Genomic DNA, 16,261 nt, shown 5'->3' with positions numbered 1-16,261 from the left:
TATAACCTTTCTCCACTCTGACAGTCTCTGTTTGATCGACGCTTCGAACTCCAAAGGCTCTATCTATGTCCAGGTCTAGTGCCGTCTAGTCATTCCGCATTGGTCCCTGTGACCTTTGGAACGGCTGTCGCGGAAACTGTGTTGGGCTCTGAAAACTAGAAAAACTCCTGCCACTACTGCACCAGCTGGGTGTCGTGTAGCGGTATCCTTCGGAGCCCAACTGATGGCGTTGTGGCCGACCTCTGGTTAACACGGTTGCTCACTGAAGACAGCTCTGTAGCTATTGCCATGTTTTGAAGTGACTGTTTTGAAATGCAGCTGAATTATTTTCAAGGTTACTAAAGAGCCTAGAGGTTTCTTCGTCGAAATAAACTTTTCACCACTATGTTGGAATACTCCCCTTGTAGGAACTGGGTCGAAGCTGAGAGAAAAGGGAACAGTGTGTTCACATATCCAGCCGATATGTTATAACCGTCATTTTCGTCTTTAGGCAGCGAAGATAAAGCTTTCAATGCCGTTTCTTTAAATCTTGCTGATTTTGATAAGATTCTTAGTACGCGTTTGTTCTCTTGTTTCACCCCAACTGGGGAGTCCTGTACTTTAAGCCAAAGAGGCAAGATAATTTTGGCAACAGAGCCAAGAATGTCCTCAAACTCCTTCTAAATGTCAGCAGCACAGGCTCCAATAGCTGTGGGGCTGTCATATGTTGCACCGTGCCTGACAGGGCTCGGGTCATACCGTAACTCAGTTCTGCTATCTTCCTGCGTAGTGACCTTCACTTCGTCTGCCATTGTGTCTCAACATGATCTATTTTACACGTAACACACACCACAACAACTTTACTCTCTGTGCAATACACGCCGCACAGAGATACAACTCACGACTCACGACTCACAACACCGAGACAAACTGCAAAGCGTGCTGTTGCCCCGGATGTTGGCTTCGGTCAAAGCCCGAGTTGCCCGAGTTGCCCGAGTTTGGCCTTGTACACACTTGAAATAATTTAAAATAAATTAAGATGCCAATGTTATGCTGCCAAACCTGGGTCCAAAACGATTGATTAGCTCCTAGAACATTAGAACTCACAAGTCCACATGTAGTTCACTTTCAATTAAAAACGAGACGTTGTAAAACTCAAAAAAGTCCCACACTGACAATGTGTGGCCTGCCTGAGAAAGTGCACAAGGTAAGAACGATAAATCTACACATCCTCGTGTGTGAAATCGATTACTCAATTAATCATGACATCATGTAACAACAATCACGGAATCCCACAGAAGTTGGTGAACCTCATCAAGAACATGTACGAAGGGACACGTTGCTGGGTTGTACATGATGGCCAGCTCACTGACAGCTTTGACATCAAGACTGGTGTGAGACAGAGATGCTTACTATCACCTTTCCTCTTCATATTGGCAGTCGATTGGCTCATGAAGGAAACAACAAGAGGATACAGAAGTGGTAAACAACGGACCCCATGGACACAGTAGTACGATCTGAATTTTTGCGGACGGCTTGGCGCTTCTGTCGCACACCCATGAACAGATGCAATCAAGGACTTCAGCACATCAGAGTCTGTTGGATTGAGGTTCCACCCCAGAAAGTCAAAGGTCCTAAGGACAGATGCACAAAGCAAGGGGCATGTCACAATAGAAGGAAATGCACTAGGAGGCGTCGAATCCTTCTGCTATCTTGAAAGTATAATTGACGGAGAGGGAGGAACAGGACCTGAAATAAAAATCCTGCATTGGAAAAGCACAGGCCGCTTTCATATCTTTGAATAGGATTTGGAAGAGCAGAGATGTCTCATTTCGACAAGTTGAGGATTTTCAATTTAAAAATGTGAAGTCAGTCCTGTTGTATGGATGTGAGACATGGAACGCATCACAGACTTACATAAAAAGAATCCAGGTTTTCTTGAGAAAGTGTCTAAGAAAGTTACTGAGGATCAGATTGACAGACAGGGTCACAAAAGAAGTGTTAAGGGAAAAAAGACAGATTCAAGTCAGAGAAAAGGAAGGAAGAAGGCGGTGGCTATGGATTGGACCTTCTCTCAGGAAGTGAGGCAGCTGCATAACAAAGAAAGTGCTGAATTAGAAACCACAGGGTAAAAAATCAAGGGGAAGACCGCATAGAATCTGGAGAAGAATCACAGAAATTGATGTACAGAAAAACATGAAGACATGGAATAACATCAATAGGCTAGCCCAGGATAGAGAAAGGTGTAAAGTGTTTGTCAGTGCCTTATACCTTAGAGCAGAGTGAGAATGACAATGATTATTATGAAAGTGATGTTGCTATAGTGTGGTCAAAAATTCGTAGCGCACCTTATTATCAATTGTTAATGTATCCTCAACTATAAAACATTGGTTCTCCAATTTTTGCACAATGACTTGCATCAATTTGGCTTATTAACAGATCAAGATTTTTGTGAACACCTGCCAGTGCAAGCTGTATTCTGGAAAATTCCTTAATAAATATATCTTAATTTAAAAAGCCCTTGCATTTGCCTGAATCAACATTTTGTAGGACGATGTGTGCACTCCATTTGCAGGAGATGTTCTGATGTGCTGAATGCAGATCAAACGGCGCACTGATATGTAACTTCTGGATTTCACCCCTACAGTAAAATTTCAGCCATAAAAGAGAAGTTTTGCTAAAAAATGATCCTTTCACCTTAATACCTGTCAACTACTTCATAGTCGAAAAAAAATCAGTATTTTTGTACTGGGAAGACGGACCGAACGAATAAACAGGGTTGTATCTTTTTATAGCTAGTATACAAGCAGGACAAAGCTATTACCGTACCATTGTGTAATCCTTCGATTGACAGAGTAGTCAAACAGGAGACAAAGCAATGTTTCAATGTTGGAGTATACGTAACATTTTAGAAGAAACGAGCTGCAAGAAACAAATAGTAGTTTGGTGTATCAGTGAAAGTTTTCCAGCCTATCTAGACGCATTCACTACCATCATCACTATGTCTAATTATACCAATAGAACAATCTATAGCTTGTTCACATTCGTCTGTCAGCGATTAAATCGAGAATAAAACTAATTCCAATGCGTTATCTTCTATTGGTTTAAAAAGTTGGATATAACCAACAGAATCTAAAAGCACATTAATGAAGGAAATTGGGAAATGATAATCCGACACGTTTTCTTTAAAGCATGTCTTCTGCTAAAATATGTGAGTAATAACTATGGTATCACTTCCTCAAAATTAACAATTTCTAGGTTTTGTTGCTATATATCATTTATTTTGACGATCCTATGTATACACCCAAAGGGTGGTATTTAACGTAAGACCCAATTACAAAGTCTTCTAAATTTCTACATTGAATGAAAAAAAAAGAAATACATAGTTCTGTTTGGTCAGTGGCCTATGGGGGTGCAATGAAAAATCCCATGCAGCAAGACAAGTTTTAAATGAGCCAATTTTTTAAAGCAGACAGACAAAAGTGAACCTGTTTTAGGGCTTGTTTCGGTTCCTTTTTTCCCAGCAACTTTTCTTGTTAGCCAACTTGCCCTCAAATGACTTGAAATACCAGTGGAGTTAGGAAACAAAAGACCTCTTATCAGCAGACAGACGTAGGCGTCACATAGTCTAAATGCACCAGATCTCGCCAACCTTTGAACTGAGTAATGTTATCATAGTGTGATAGTCGGTGTCGTGGGGCATAAAAGGAGATGTTAGCAGTGTCAACCATAGCTGCAACTCATGATTTGAAAGTACAGCTGTTGTCATTCTCGTAACTTACTGTTAAAATGGCGGCGGCATGGTTGCTCCAGGCTCTCTATACCTCCATACTGAGCAGTAGTGGTCTTCAGGGAGGACAAGGAGGACAAGGGGGAGGACAGGTAGGGAGGAATGACGTGTACCTCATGGCCAACACCAGCTACGGTACAGTCAGGGGAAAGGTGGACTTCACAACTCAAGTACCTGTGGCCAAGTTCTACGGCATTCCATTTGCAAAACCTCCGACGGGTAAGAAATTCTGTTTGTACTAAAGACGCCTCAAACGAAGCACATGTATAGTCACAAATACTAACAATTTCTCATTTCTGAAACATTTTGGAGCTTCGAGGAATACCTGTTTCTTCATAGGCTGACGAAATGAGACGAGCATATTTGTTTTTATTTCTGTCCTCGGAAACGAACTATTTTAAATAGCGATTCTACAGCGCCACAGAGCAAGTTTCGATTACAAAATTTGCTGTGGCACTAAGGGATGAATAATGTTTGAGCGATTAGGGCCTCACTTAATTACTGTTTCTATCCTCTTGTACCGTGGAGCTTGTGAGACCGTTCAGATTTCCTTTTTGTGCCTTTCGAGGGTCCTCTTTGACTCCATTAATCTACTTTTTAATGGGAAGATTTGTACCAGAATGTCAAAAAGAGATATAAAGCCAAGGCAAAGAGATTAAAAGCGATGAGGAATACAGAGAGATACGGATAGAGGTTGTAGATAGCTAACGAGAGAAGGGGACAGAGGGAGTGTGCAAAAGAAAGTGATAAGGATAGAAAGAGAGACAGACAGACAGACAAAGAGAGAGACGTAGAGGTAAGCGAGGAGGGGGAGTAGGAGGAAAATGGAGACAGAGAGAGAGAGAGAGAGAGAGAGAGAGAGAGAGAGAGAGAGAGAGAGAGAGAGAGAGAGAGAAAGAATGCAGAAGAAAGGAATCAACTGAGAAATATGATACTTAGACTCAAATTAGATTAGACAGCATACAAACGCGGTTAAAACTCTATTTTCAGTAAGCCAAAGATGAAAGAAAGATGGAAATGCTATTTCCAGGAGCTGCTGAATCCTTCAGGAGAAACAACACCAAACAGTTTCTCACCAAAAGAAACCACTCCTGAACCATCAATACTGCTGAGTGAAACCCAACATGCTATTAAGAAAATCCCGCCAAACAAAACGCCAGGCGTAGTCAACATCACAGCAGAAGAGATCAAGATATGTGGCCATATCAGTGAACTCTTTCAGTTCAACAAAGAGAACAGGAGTTGCTTGGTGGTGCCTAGATTTGCACTGATATTTTGGGATTTTTTTGCGTAATCCTGTGCATGTTATTTTACCATTCGCAAGTTGTTCGTTAGAATATCTTAATGATTGATGCTGCTCTTGCTTTCAATTTCAATATACAAACATTGAAAAGCATTATGTTATCATTAACATTAAATCAACTAGAGATTTGCTTCATATTGGATAAGGCTTAGGCCTTCTATGAAAGTAATGCAGATACAAATGAAACCGGATCATCACATAGCTTAGTGACTATTGTTCGAAAAACGTTGTTTAATTAATTACCTTTGAAATCTGATTAAATGCAGTGACTTCTAATTAGGTTATCGTAAAATCTTAGCAGATAAAAGATCAAGTTCTGTTTATGATTTTTTTTTAAACTACATTCATTTCATGTTTACTTTCAAAGTTACACAAAAAGAGAATCCAAAGCATATAATCCAAGAGTCCAATGTCTTGTTAGTGTTTGTTCTGTGATAGTTTCTTGCCACCCCAGAGAAATAGTAAACTATGTTCTCTCTTTCAGGACTGCTACGTTTCAAAGCGCCTGTTACTCCAGACGCGTGGAATGGAGTCAGAGACGCAGTTACCTTCGGGAACGAATGCTTACAACAAGTAGCACCTGCATTTACTCTCCACAACGGGGACATGCCACCAAAAAGTGAAGACTGCTTGTACCTAAACATCTACTCTCCCACACAAGGAAATGCTACAGGTCTAATGCCCGTCATGGTGTGGATACATGGTGGAGGGTACACTATAGGATCAGGATCCCAGTATGATGCCACGTCTCTAGCAACAAAAGCTGTCGTCATAGTTACCATCAACTACAGAGTAGATCTTTTTGGGTTCTTGTCAACTGAGGACGATGCTATGCCTGGAAATTACGGAATGCTGGATCAGATTGCTGCTCTTAAATGGGTAAAAGATAACATTGCTTCATTTGGAGGTGACCCAAATCAAGTGACCATTTTTGGAGAAAGTTCTGGCTCGGGAAGTGTCTCTCTCCTGACATTGTCACCTCTCGCCAAAGGTCTGTTCCACAGAGCGATTATGGAGAGCGGTGTTTCTCTTTCTCCATGGGCCATCCATTACCCTGCAAATCGAGTGACTGCTCGAATGGCAGCCAGGTTGATTAGCGAGGCAGCTGGGTGTGACGACTTGGAGAATTCAACTTCACTTTTGTCCTGCTTGCAGCAAGTGGATGCAGGAATGTTGCTGAACGTTTCTATCGCCGTGAGCAGAGCTGTAGATGCTGGTATTATAATGGCTCCGAGAGTTGAGACAACATTTGGCTTCTTGCCAGAGTCGCCAGTTACACTTCTCTCACGGGGCCAGATTAACCACGTAGACACTTTGAGGGGATTCAACACTGATGAAGTAGGAATGTATATCCCTGCTTTTCTTCAAAATCCCCCCAAACCAATTACAATGGAAGTTGCAAAACAAGTTATTGCATTTCAACTGAAACAGTTTACCAATTTACATCTTCAAGAAGTTATAAGACTGATGCAGTCATCATTTCTCACAGATACGTTGAACAGTGACTTACTACGGAGAGAAGTTTTGGATGCTGCGAACAGTTTTGCAGTTGTGGCTTCAACTCTAGTAGAGCTGAACGGAGTTGTGCGCACTGCCCCAGAAAAGAAACACTACATGTATGAGTTCAACCACAGACCAAGTTACAGCAAAGCACCTCAGTGGATGTCAGCTCAACACGGAGAGGAGCTATTCTTTGTTTTTGATATCCAAATAAAAGAGTGGGCCGACAATGGCTATGGTCCACCGGACGCTACTGATATTCTGGTATCTCAACAGATGATGGAACTGTGGACCAACTTTGCCAAGACAGGGAATCCAACGTCAACAGTGCCCAATGGAGGAGTCACGTGGAACCCGTACAGCCTAGCGACACCGTACTACCTTCGTATTAATTCTGCTCCCGAGTCAAAACTATGGTCTAATTCCCGAGACGTTGATTTTTATCAGAAACTTCTAGAGATCATGGACGGAAGCAAAATGACAGTTTCTCCCACTATTTGGTAAAACTTAAATAGACAGACTCTTTGATTTCAAATAAAGCATGTCTGTGTGTCTTGTCTTTTATAAATGATAAATAAAGCCAAGTGTCTCATTGTTAATGTATATCTAGCGTACAGTATTGTTGTCCCTTAAATTTAAATACTCGGGTCTACAGGGCCACTACAATTGACATGACACTGAACTCTGTAGAAAATTCTCCCAAATCAGACTTTGTCCTTCTGTCAACTTCCTTGTCTTGCTCTCTTCACTCACCACTGTCACACTCATAAACCCTAAAATAGTTAAACTTAAGTTGAGGATTGATTCCTTCACTGAACAGGTGAATACATATTTTGTTTTCATCCTACCTAGCCTTTGAGGCATCCGAGGAAACGAGCAGGTCGACCTACTAGCGAAGGAGTCTTTTTCGCTCCAGGCTGTTGGGTTCAACAGAGAAACAACTTTCCACAGATTGACGTTAAAAATAAGGTCAAAACAATGTCTGAGATGTCATGCCTAATTTGGGCAGGCAAAACTCTTCGGTTCGTCCGGGAAGAGGCAACGCTATTTTAAGTAAATGACATATTGGGCATAAGTCCGTGACACATAAACGGTGTTTAATTGTCTTTGTAATCTAAGTGAATGCAGTGAGCGTCTGGTTAGATTATTGTAAACACTTGGCAGGAGAGAGGAATAACTATGTGATGTTAAACGCGAGACCAACTTTATGATAGGACAGATCATGAAGGAATGTCCAGACTTTGCAGAGACCCGAAGGAAATATTAGAAAGGTACGAATTCAAATAATTTTTACTCCATCATTGACCCCAGCAGAACGATTGATTTGATAAGGCCATTGGTCTTTACGGCAGACTGTTAATATGGTCATTTTGAATCAATACATTACTGTTCTTTTACAAATGATTTTCACTATGCATTTTCAAATACTACAACCATTCCGACTTGCAAAGTATATGTAAAAACCAAGCGTACAATAAACGAACATGAAAAAAAACCGATTTGTGTCCCGCATGCTCATATGACATTATGCAGTTTCAAGCGCCATAAATTTTTACCAAACACTCGAGATTGCTAGTCTCGTGATTGTTTTGTGAAATGTAATATTCATTTTGACTTTGTAGCAAGTTCTTAATTTTTTATTTTAGAATTTAGCCCGTTTCACTGATCTGATCATCGACTGAAAAGATGAAGCCAAGATTAAAGGCAGCCTGCTGTTTGTAACATTGGTTATTTTAACTTCCACAATTATATCTATCACTTTATCTACCTACCTACGTACCTATCTTCCCAAATGGGTTATTTATCGTTTTAAAAAAGTCACCTTGTAAGGTCGACCTTATGATGCTTGGTTCATTGACATAGAACATTTTTACTTCTGGAAAAGTACTTTCTGTTCCTTCCTCTATGCATTACATGATACACAAATGAGAACCCTTTAATTGGTATCTAAAGAAATACCAAAATGTTGGCGACTGTGCCTTAACACGAAGCCACACTGTATGCCCGCCACCCCAGCCGCCCACAGCCGCAAAGACTGACATTGCAATTAGCAATAAACAGGCACGTCACAAAAATTGTGACTTGACTACAATCCTTCTTTAGAGAAGAACAATAGGTTATGATAAAGCTCTTAAACTAGGACTTACCAACACGAAGCCACACTGTATGCCCCCCACCCCCGCCGCCCACAGCGCAAGGACTGACATTGCAATTAGCAATAAAAAGGCAGGTCACAAAAATTTTTACTTGACTACAATCCTTCTTTAGAGAAGAACAATAGGTTATGATAAAGCTCTTAAACTAGGACTTACCATTTTTTTTCGATTCTAGATTTAGAAGTAAAACGCTGTTAGAAGCATGGCCTGTTAGTAACATTTAAAGGCAGGTCACAAAAATTTTTACTTGACTACAATCCTTCTTTAGAGAAGAACAATAGGTTATGATAAAGCTCTTAAACTAGGACTTACCATTCTTTTTTCGATTCTAGATTTAGAAGTAAAACGCTGTTAGAAGCATGGCCTGTTAGTAACATTTTCCTGCCTATCTGAATTCTGGATGTCGTTACTATCATCACTCCGTTGTGTAATTTATAAAGAGTGCATTCTACGGCCTGGTTCAGTTCTTGTTCTGTTTGACTTTATGTTTGCCCATCGCTCTTTGAATGTCTTTAAAAGGAGAGAGGCGGCCTTAGGCGTTACAAGGGCTAAATGTATCCAATCAGATTACCCTTTGAATTGAGTAATGTTTTTACTGGCTAATAGTCGGTATCTTTGGCTATAAAAGTAGATGTTCGTAGAATCAAACACTGTTGCAAGTGTTGATTTGCCCATTTAGAAGTTGTACTTGTAACTTAGGGTTAAAATGGCGGCGGTCTGGTTGCTCCAAGCTCTCTATACCTCCATACTGAGCAGTAGTGGTATTCAAGGAGGACAAGGGGGACAAGGGGGAGGACAGGTAGGGAGGAATGACGTGTACCTCATGGCCAACACCAGCTACGGTACGGTCAAGGGAAAGGTGGACTTCACAGCTCAAGTACCTGTGACCAAGTTCTACGGCATTCCGTTTGCAAAACCACCGACGGGTGAGAACGTCTTTTCTAATGACCAAACATGTCTCGTATGAAGTATAAAATCACAAACGTTACAGCTATCTCACAGTCTCTTCTCATTCTAGAGTATCGTAACTGGTGGAATAAGTCATGTCTCATGTCTCTCTTATCAGAAACGAATAATATTGAATAATGATTCTGCAGTGATAGAAAAGAAACTTACACAGTCTGCCCGAGCCATTCTTGTCTGCATGTCACGACAGCCGCAACACGAAAACAACACTTCTTGAAGCCATGAATAACGTAATTTCCTACTGCGATTCTGATAAAAATGTCAACTTCTTGAACGTGTTGGATCTCTCAGTAGCTGCTTATACAACTGACTATCACATTTTATTAAGGCAGTTGGGAGTGCCTTATGGAATAACTAGTATTGCCTTCAGTTGTTGTTCTTCTTACCTAATATACTGATACCAGTCTGTGGTCATGATAGGACACAAGGTAAGTCATCACTACATGTTCTTAAATATGGGTTCTACTGGGACCGGTCTTTGGTCTAGTTTTGTTCATAATTTATGCTCAACCTCACGTGAAAGAAAGAAATAAGTATGGCTTGAAATGTCTAATCAATACTAACAATGCCCAATTTTAGGCTTCAATAATGTCTACCAAAATAGATGGACAGTTCCATAGAGCTGAAAGCTGTATTGTTTCTGTTGCAAACCGGGGGAACAAGATCATAATTGATGTTGAACGATGGTACAACAGAAGTTCTTCTAGCCCACAATGCAGTCTTTAAAGGAGGTTAACAACTATCACATGAAAATTAGTGAAGCAGAAATTTCATTTTATCTCTCTCTCTCTCTCTCTCTCTCTCTCTCTCTATATATATATATATATATATATATATATATATATATATATATATATATATATATATATATATATATATATATATATATATACATATATATTTTATATATATATATATATATGATGTTATAATACGCATTTCTGTTGTTAGTGAATTCTATTTTTTTAGCATAGGATGTGCATATGTGTGTAAACGTGTGCACGTTTGTGTTGGCGAGTTGGCAGGTGTGTACTCGAGAGAGAGAGAGAGAGAGAGAGAGAGAGAGAGAGAGAGAGAGAGAGAGAGAGAGAGAGAGAGAGAGAGAGAGAGAACTGCAAAGAGATTGAATTGTGCGCTTTTGTATGTGGTATTGTAATCGTGTAAGTGTGCAGTGTTTACATTTCGTTTCAAGTATTCCAAATAGTGTTCATTTAAATTTCTCTCAGTTCAACAAATAATAAAACAGTTACTTAGTGGTGCCCAGATTTGCACTGATATTTTAGGTGATTTTTACTGAATCCATTGTATCAGTTTACCATTCGTGAATAGCTCGTTAAAGTATCTTAATGCTTGATACTGCTCTTGCTTTCAAGTTCAACATACAAATATTAGAAAGCATTATGTTGTCGTTAATATTAACTGAACTAGAGATGTGCCTCAAGTTTGATTATGCTGAGGCCTATGAAAGTAATGAAGATATAAATGAAACCAAATCATGAAAATGCTTGTGACTATGTTTCGAAAAACGTCTAATTTTTTCGTATTCGTAATCTGATTGGATGAAGTGACCGTCTGGTTGGGTTTTCGTCTATACAGAGAGATAAAAACCCAAAAAAAACAACTGTACAACTTTTATTTTTGATATCTCGCTCACATTTTGTACTAGGATGATGTAATTTGGAACAGGTATAACTCGTTCAAAAGGAATTTGTTTGACATAAATTTACAAAGAAGAAACTTATTTTCACAAACGAAAATGGCACGAAAAAAACAACACTTATAAATGCAAAATGCATCAATTAAAAAGATCTTGTAATTAAGGAAAGTAATGGAATCTTTGGTTTGTTGTTTCCTTTCCTTTTAAAACAAAAATCCAATCTTTCCATCCCTGCAACCTCTATAAATATTTCTTTTCTCCAGCAGAGTTAATTTTTTTTTTAATCTGAAATTCCTAGAACCTATGGTCTATTAGTTTTCCTTTGGACTCGAAACATTTTAACGTGTCGTTCGTAATGCTCAGTGGTGGCCAAACACAAGGATCCACTCAACCATGAGTACTTAAAACCACACACACACAGTACACCTTACAGTATATAGTTGTTTCTATAGACAATGGGGGAGGGGGAGGATGTCTAAATAAACATCATATGCGGAGTTGATATAATCTTAGAGGTGAATATGAGCTTTGCCAAGGAACCAAATGTCATAGAGGAAATATTCACGCTTTTCAAGACGATCAAGGCTTCATGAATACATTGCTATCCTCCGATAGCTTCACGATCGAGAAAATGGTACAGTCGTAGATGACGATCTTCCTGGAGAATGCGGGCCGTTGAGATGTAGGAAAGTCATTGCTGCATACATCGTCTACCGACAGACGCCTCATGGGGCCCTGAAGTGGTCGTTTTATCTGGTAATTTTAAAGTTCTGATTCTCTACAGGTCCTAACAGAAGGCCTTAATGCACTTTAACATTATTTCTGTACCTTGTGCGAAACTTGCGAAATGAGCTGGTTGCGGAAATGTTCAATACAAAAAGCTCTCTGCTCTTTACTTATCTTAATCACGATCTCAGCAAGCAAAGAAAACTTTTTAAAAATCTATCTGCAAACTTCTGTTGGCCTGTTAGACTACTGTAGTTTGCAATATGCCGCAATCATAGGGATTTTTAGTGGTAGGCCTAATACAAACTAGTGCGTCATGCTACAAAAATGGGGACATAGCTGAAAATGGGCTGGGGTTTTTTACGCGCTATGTAGAGCAAAACTGTTTTGTGGATTTATCAAAAATGAATATCAGATAAATTCATTTTGACTTCCAAATGTTGTATACAAATTTCTGTGTGGAGGAAAATATTAGCCAAAAAAAGTGTACAGTTCTTGCTTGCTGTTTGTTTTGTTTGGTTGATGTTTTTCGGGTGGGGTTTTTTTTGGTTTTTTGGGGGTTTTTTGGAAGGGGGGGATGGATCACACTGCTTAGATGATAAAAGATCCAGATCTGTTCTTGAATTTGAATCATTTTCATGTTTACGTTTGCAGTTACACAAAAAAAAAGAAAATCCAAAGCATATAGTCAAAGAGTCCAGTGTCTTGTTAGTGTTTGGCGTCTGATAGTTTCTCACCACCCTTGAAAAAAAAAATTATGCTCTCTCTTTCAGGACCGCTACGTTTCAAAGCGCCTGTTGCTCCAGACGCGTGGAATGGAGTCAGAGATGCAGTTACCTTCGGGAACGAATGCTTACAACTAGTAGCACCTGCACTGAATTTTCACAACGGGGACATGCCGCCTTGAAGTGAAGACTGTTTGTACCTAAACGTCTACTCTCCTACACAAGGAAACGCTACAGGTCTAATGCCCGTCATGGTGTGGATACATGGGGGAGGGTACACTGTAGGATCAGGATCCCAGTATGATGCCACGTCGCTAGCAACGAAAGGGGTCGTCATGGTTACCATCAACTATAGACTTGATCTTTTTGGGTTCTTGTCAACGGAGGACGACAGGATGCCTGGAAATTACGGAATGCTGGATCAAATTGCTGCTCTTAAGTGGGTAAAAGATAACATTGCTTCCTTTGGAGGTGACCCAAATCAAGTAACCATTTTTGGAGAAAGTTCTGGCTCAGGAAGTGTCTCACTCCTAAATATGTCACCTCTCGCCAAAGGTCTGTTCCACAGAGCGATCATGGAAAGCGGTGTTTCGCTTTCTCCATGGGCCTTCCAATTCCCCGCAAATCGAGTGACTGCGCGAATGACAGCAAGGTTGATCAGCGTGGCAGCTGAGTGCGACGACTTGGAGAATTCAACTTCACTTTTGTCCTGCTTACAGCAAGTGGATGCAGGAGTATTGATGAACGCTTCCATCGCTGTGACCAAAGCTGTAGATGCCGGTATTATAATGGCTCCTAGAGTTGAGACAACATTTGGCTTCTTGCCAGAGTCGCCAGTTAAACTTCTCTCACAGGGAGAGATTCACCACGTAGACACTCTGAGGGGATTCAACAGTGATGAGCTCGGAGGGTTTATTCCTATTTTCATCCAATATCCCCCCACACCGATTACATTTGAAGTGGCAACACAACAAGTCCTTGTACCTCAACTAAAGCAGTTCACCAATCTTGATTCTCAATATGTTCAAAAACTGATGCAGTCAACGTTTCTTACAAATACTTCAAGCAGTGGTGTCCTACAAAGAGAAGCTTTGGATGCTGTTGACAGTTTTACATTTGTGGCTCCAACTCTAGTAGAACTAAACGACGTTGTGCGCACTGCCCCAGAGAAGAAACACTACATGTATGAGTTTAACTATAAATCAAGCTTCAGCAAAACGCCTAAGTGGATGTCAGCCCAACATGGTGAGGAGCTCTTGTTTGTGTTCGATGTCCTATTGAAAGAGTGGGCTGACACTGGCTATGGCCCACCGGACGCTACAGACATTCTGGTATCTCAACAGATGATGGAACTGTGGACCAATTTTGCCAAGACGGGGAACCCGACTTCAACCGTGCCCAAAGGAGGAGTCGTGTGGAATCAGTACAGCCTAACGACACCGTACTTCCTTCGTATTAATTCTGCTTCTGAGTCAAAAATATGGTCTAATTCCCGGGACGTTGATTTTTATCAAAAACTTCTAGATAAGATTGATGGAAGCAAAATGCCAGCTTCTCCCATTATTGGGTAACAATAACGGTTAAGAAATTATTTGATTTGATAGAAATAAATAATACTGATTTCGTGTCTTTCCTTTTAAAAGGGATAAATAAAGGTAATTGCATATTGATAAGATAACATCAAGCATAAAGTACTGGTGATCATAAAACACACCAGACACTGTCGCCCTCGTGTTTGATATGTTTTGTCTCTTTTCAAGATTATAGCTAAATTAGTATTTTTTTAAAAAAGAATTTGACCCGTTTCACCGATCAAATCATTGATTAATAACTAAACAATACGTACGGAAAAACTATTAAAGTAAGAACCATAAACAAGAATACAATCGCTAGGTAGAGAACATAAGTACATTTAAAACACGAGAGGGAACAACTCTAATAAAACAAACATTAATTTTACATTTTATAACGATAGTACTAGTGAATTTTTGTTCTAAAGTTAAAGGGCCTACATGACATATTTTCAGGCATGAGGAAGCTTCAGTATATGAGTTATTTTCCCAAAAAATGTCACATTTTAGATTCTCATTTTTTCGAAAAAATGAATTTTTATGAAAAGTTTCGACATAATATTGATGAAATGAATCAACCATCTATAGACATAAATATGAAATTTATTAGCTTAATTCCGTCAAATTAGAGCGTCACGGCAACTTTTGGGTGACAGTCCTAGTAAAAAGTTATCTCCTGTTACCAACAGAAATCATAGAGCTGTGTTACTGGAAAATATTTTGGGGGGTTAATGCACTATATGTTGGGGAAACTAGGTGTATTCATCAGGAAAATAATAAAAACGCTCTTCAGCTTAACAATCCACGCAAAATTATTTCGGATGTAAGTGCCAAATTTAAAAATCAGTGAAAATTTTAGAGTTTCAGTTTGTGATTATCACTCTAAGATCAAACACATTGTGATCCCAGGAATTTCTATTCCTTTTAGCAGTAAGGTGAAGCTAATCCTACACTAACTTTTTATAAACAAAGTTCAAGATTTTTTTAATGAACGTAAAAAGGGGTGGTAACAGGAGGGAAACGTGGGTAACAGGAGAGAAAGTGGGTAACAGGAGGGAACATAAAAGACTTTTATCAGGTTTTAACAACAAAACTCATCAAGAATGAAACACTTATATTAGTGATATCATCTAAAGGAATAGTTGAAGAATGGACGGGACTGTTGAAAGCATGTAACATATTCTGTCGAGATGTTATTTACTGGGTGTAGTTACCAATCTAAAAGAACGAAGGCATCAAACAATAAGTGGGCGTCGAAACGAAATATATCGAGAGGATATTTTGGACGCGTAATGAGAATAGGGCCGCAACTGCCAGCCTCAAAGGTTTACAAGATGCGATTCGATGGCTTGGAAGCAAAAGGAAGGCTAATAAAAAGATGGATCGATGGAGTCAAAGACATCCTTCAATTAAAGGCACACTATGCCGATCCGAAAAGCAACACACCTGGCCCATGTCCGAGAACTGAATCTCTCCTCGACACCACGCAGTATAAGAGATCAGATAAAATAAGAGTAAAGTGTAGTGTAGACAGCAGATTTTGCAAAGCCCCAGCGTGTGTGCTTTGTATTTCCCCTTCCATTTTACTCAAACAATTTTGGGCGACCTTAGCATGTACTCTTGCTTCATTGGCTTGAAGGTTGCTCTATGTCTTTCCTTAAACTGATGGTCAATATTCGAATCGTATGACTTGTACTGTCGAAACGTTTTCTGGAATAAAGCCCACAATGGCATCAGGAGTCTTGGAGCAGTAGATCTAGATGATAGTTGATGTTGGTGGGGCCCCACCTGCTAGTCGTCTGCTAGTTCTTCGTTAGCCAATGTTACTCGCTTCGGCTTCAGTGATAGAGTGACCTTCAGATTTCCCGCCGCTTGCACGAAATCACAG

The 16,261-nt window shown here is 39.9% G+C and overlaps 1 protein-coding gene across 1 annotated transcript in view; it reads left to right on the top strand.

Annotated features, from left to right (window-relative positions):
• LOC101855630 overlaps positions 1-14,565 on the top strand; it is a 49,091-nt gene extending 34,526 nt beyond the window's left edge. Inside the window, exons 10-13 of the mRNA XM_035968670.1 lie at positions 3,793-3,988; positions 5,539-7,074; positions 9,460-9,654; positions 12,992-14,565. Coding sequence (XP_035824563.1) covers positions 3,793-3,988; positions 5,539-7,074; positions 9,460-9,654; positions 12,992-14,373 — 3,309 coding nt within the window. The 3' untranslated portion in view covers positions 14,374-14,565. The remainder of the gene's footprint in view (positions 1-3,792; positions 3,989-5,538; positions 7,075-9,459; positions 9,655-12,991) is intronic.
• The last annotated feature ends 1,696 nt before the right edge of the window (positions 14,566-16,261 follow it).

The sequence above is a fragment of the Aplysia californica genome, unplaced genomic scaffold, assembly GCF_000002075.1.
Source record: "Aplysia californica isolate F4 #8 unplaced genomic scaffold, AplCal3.0 scaffold00074, whole genome shotgun sequence".
Lineage (NCBI taxonomy): Eukaryota > Metazoa > Mollusca > Gastropoda > Aplysiida > Aplysiidae > Aplysia > Aplysia californica.
Note: the sequence above shows the minus strand (reverse complement) of the source record. Positions and strands in the feature narration are given on the sequence as shown.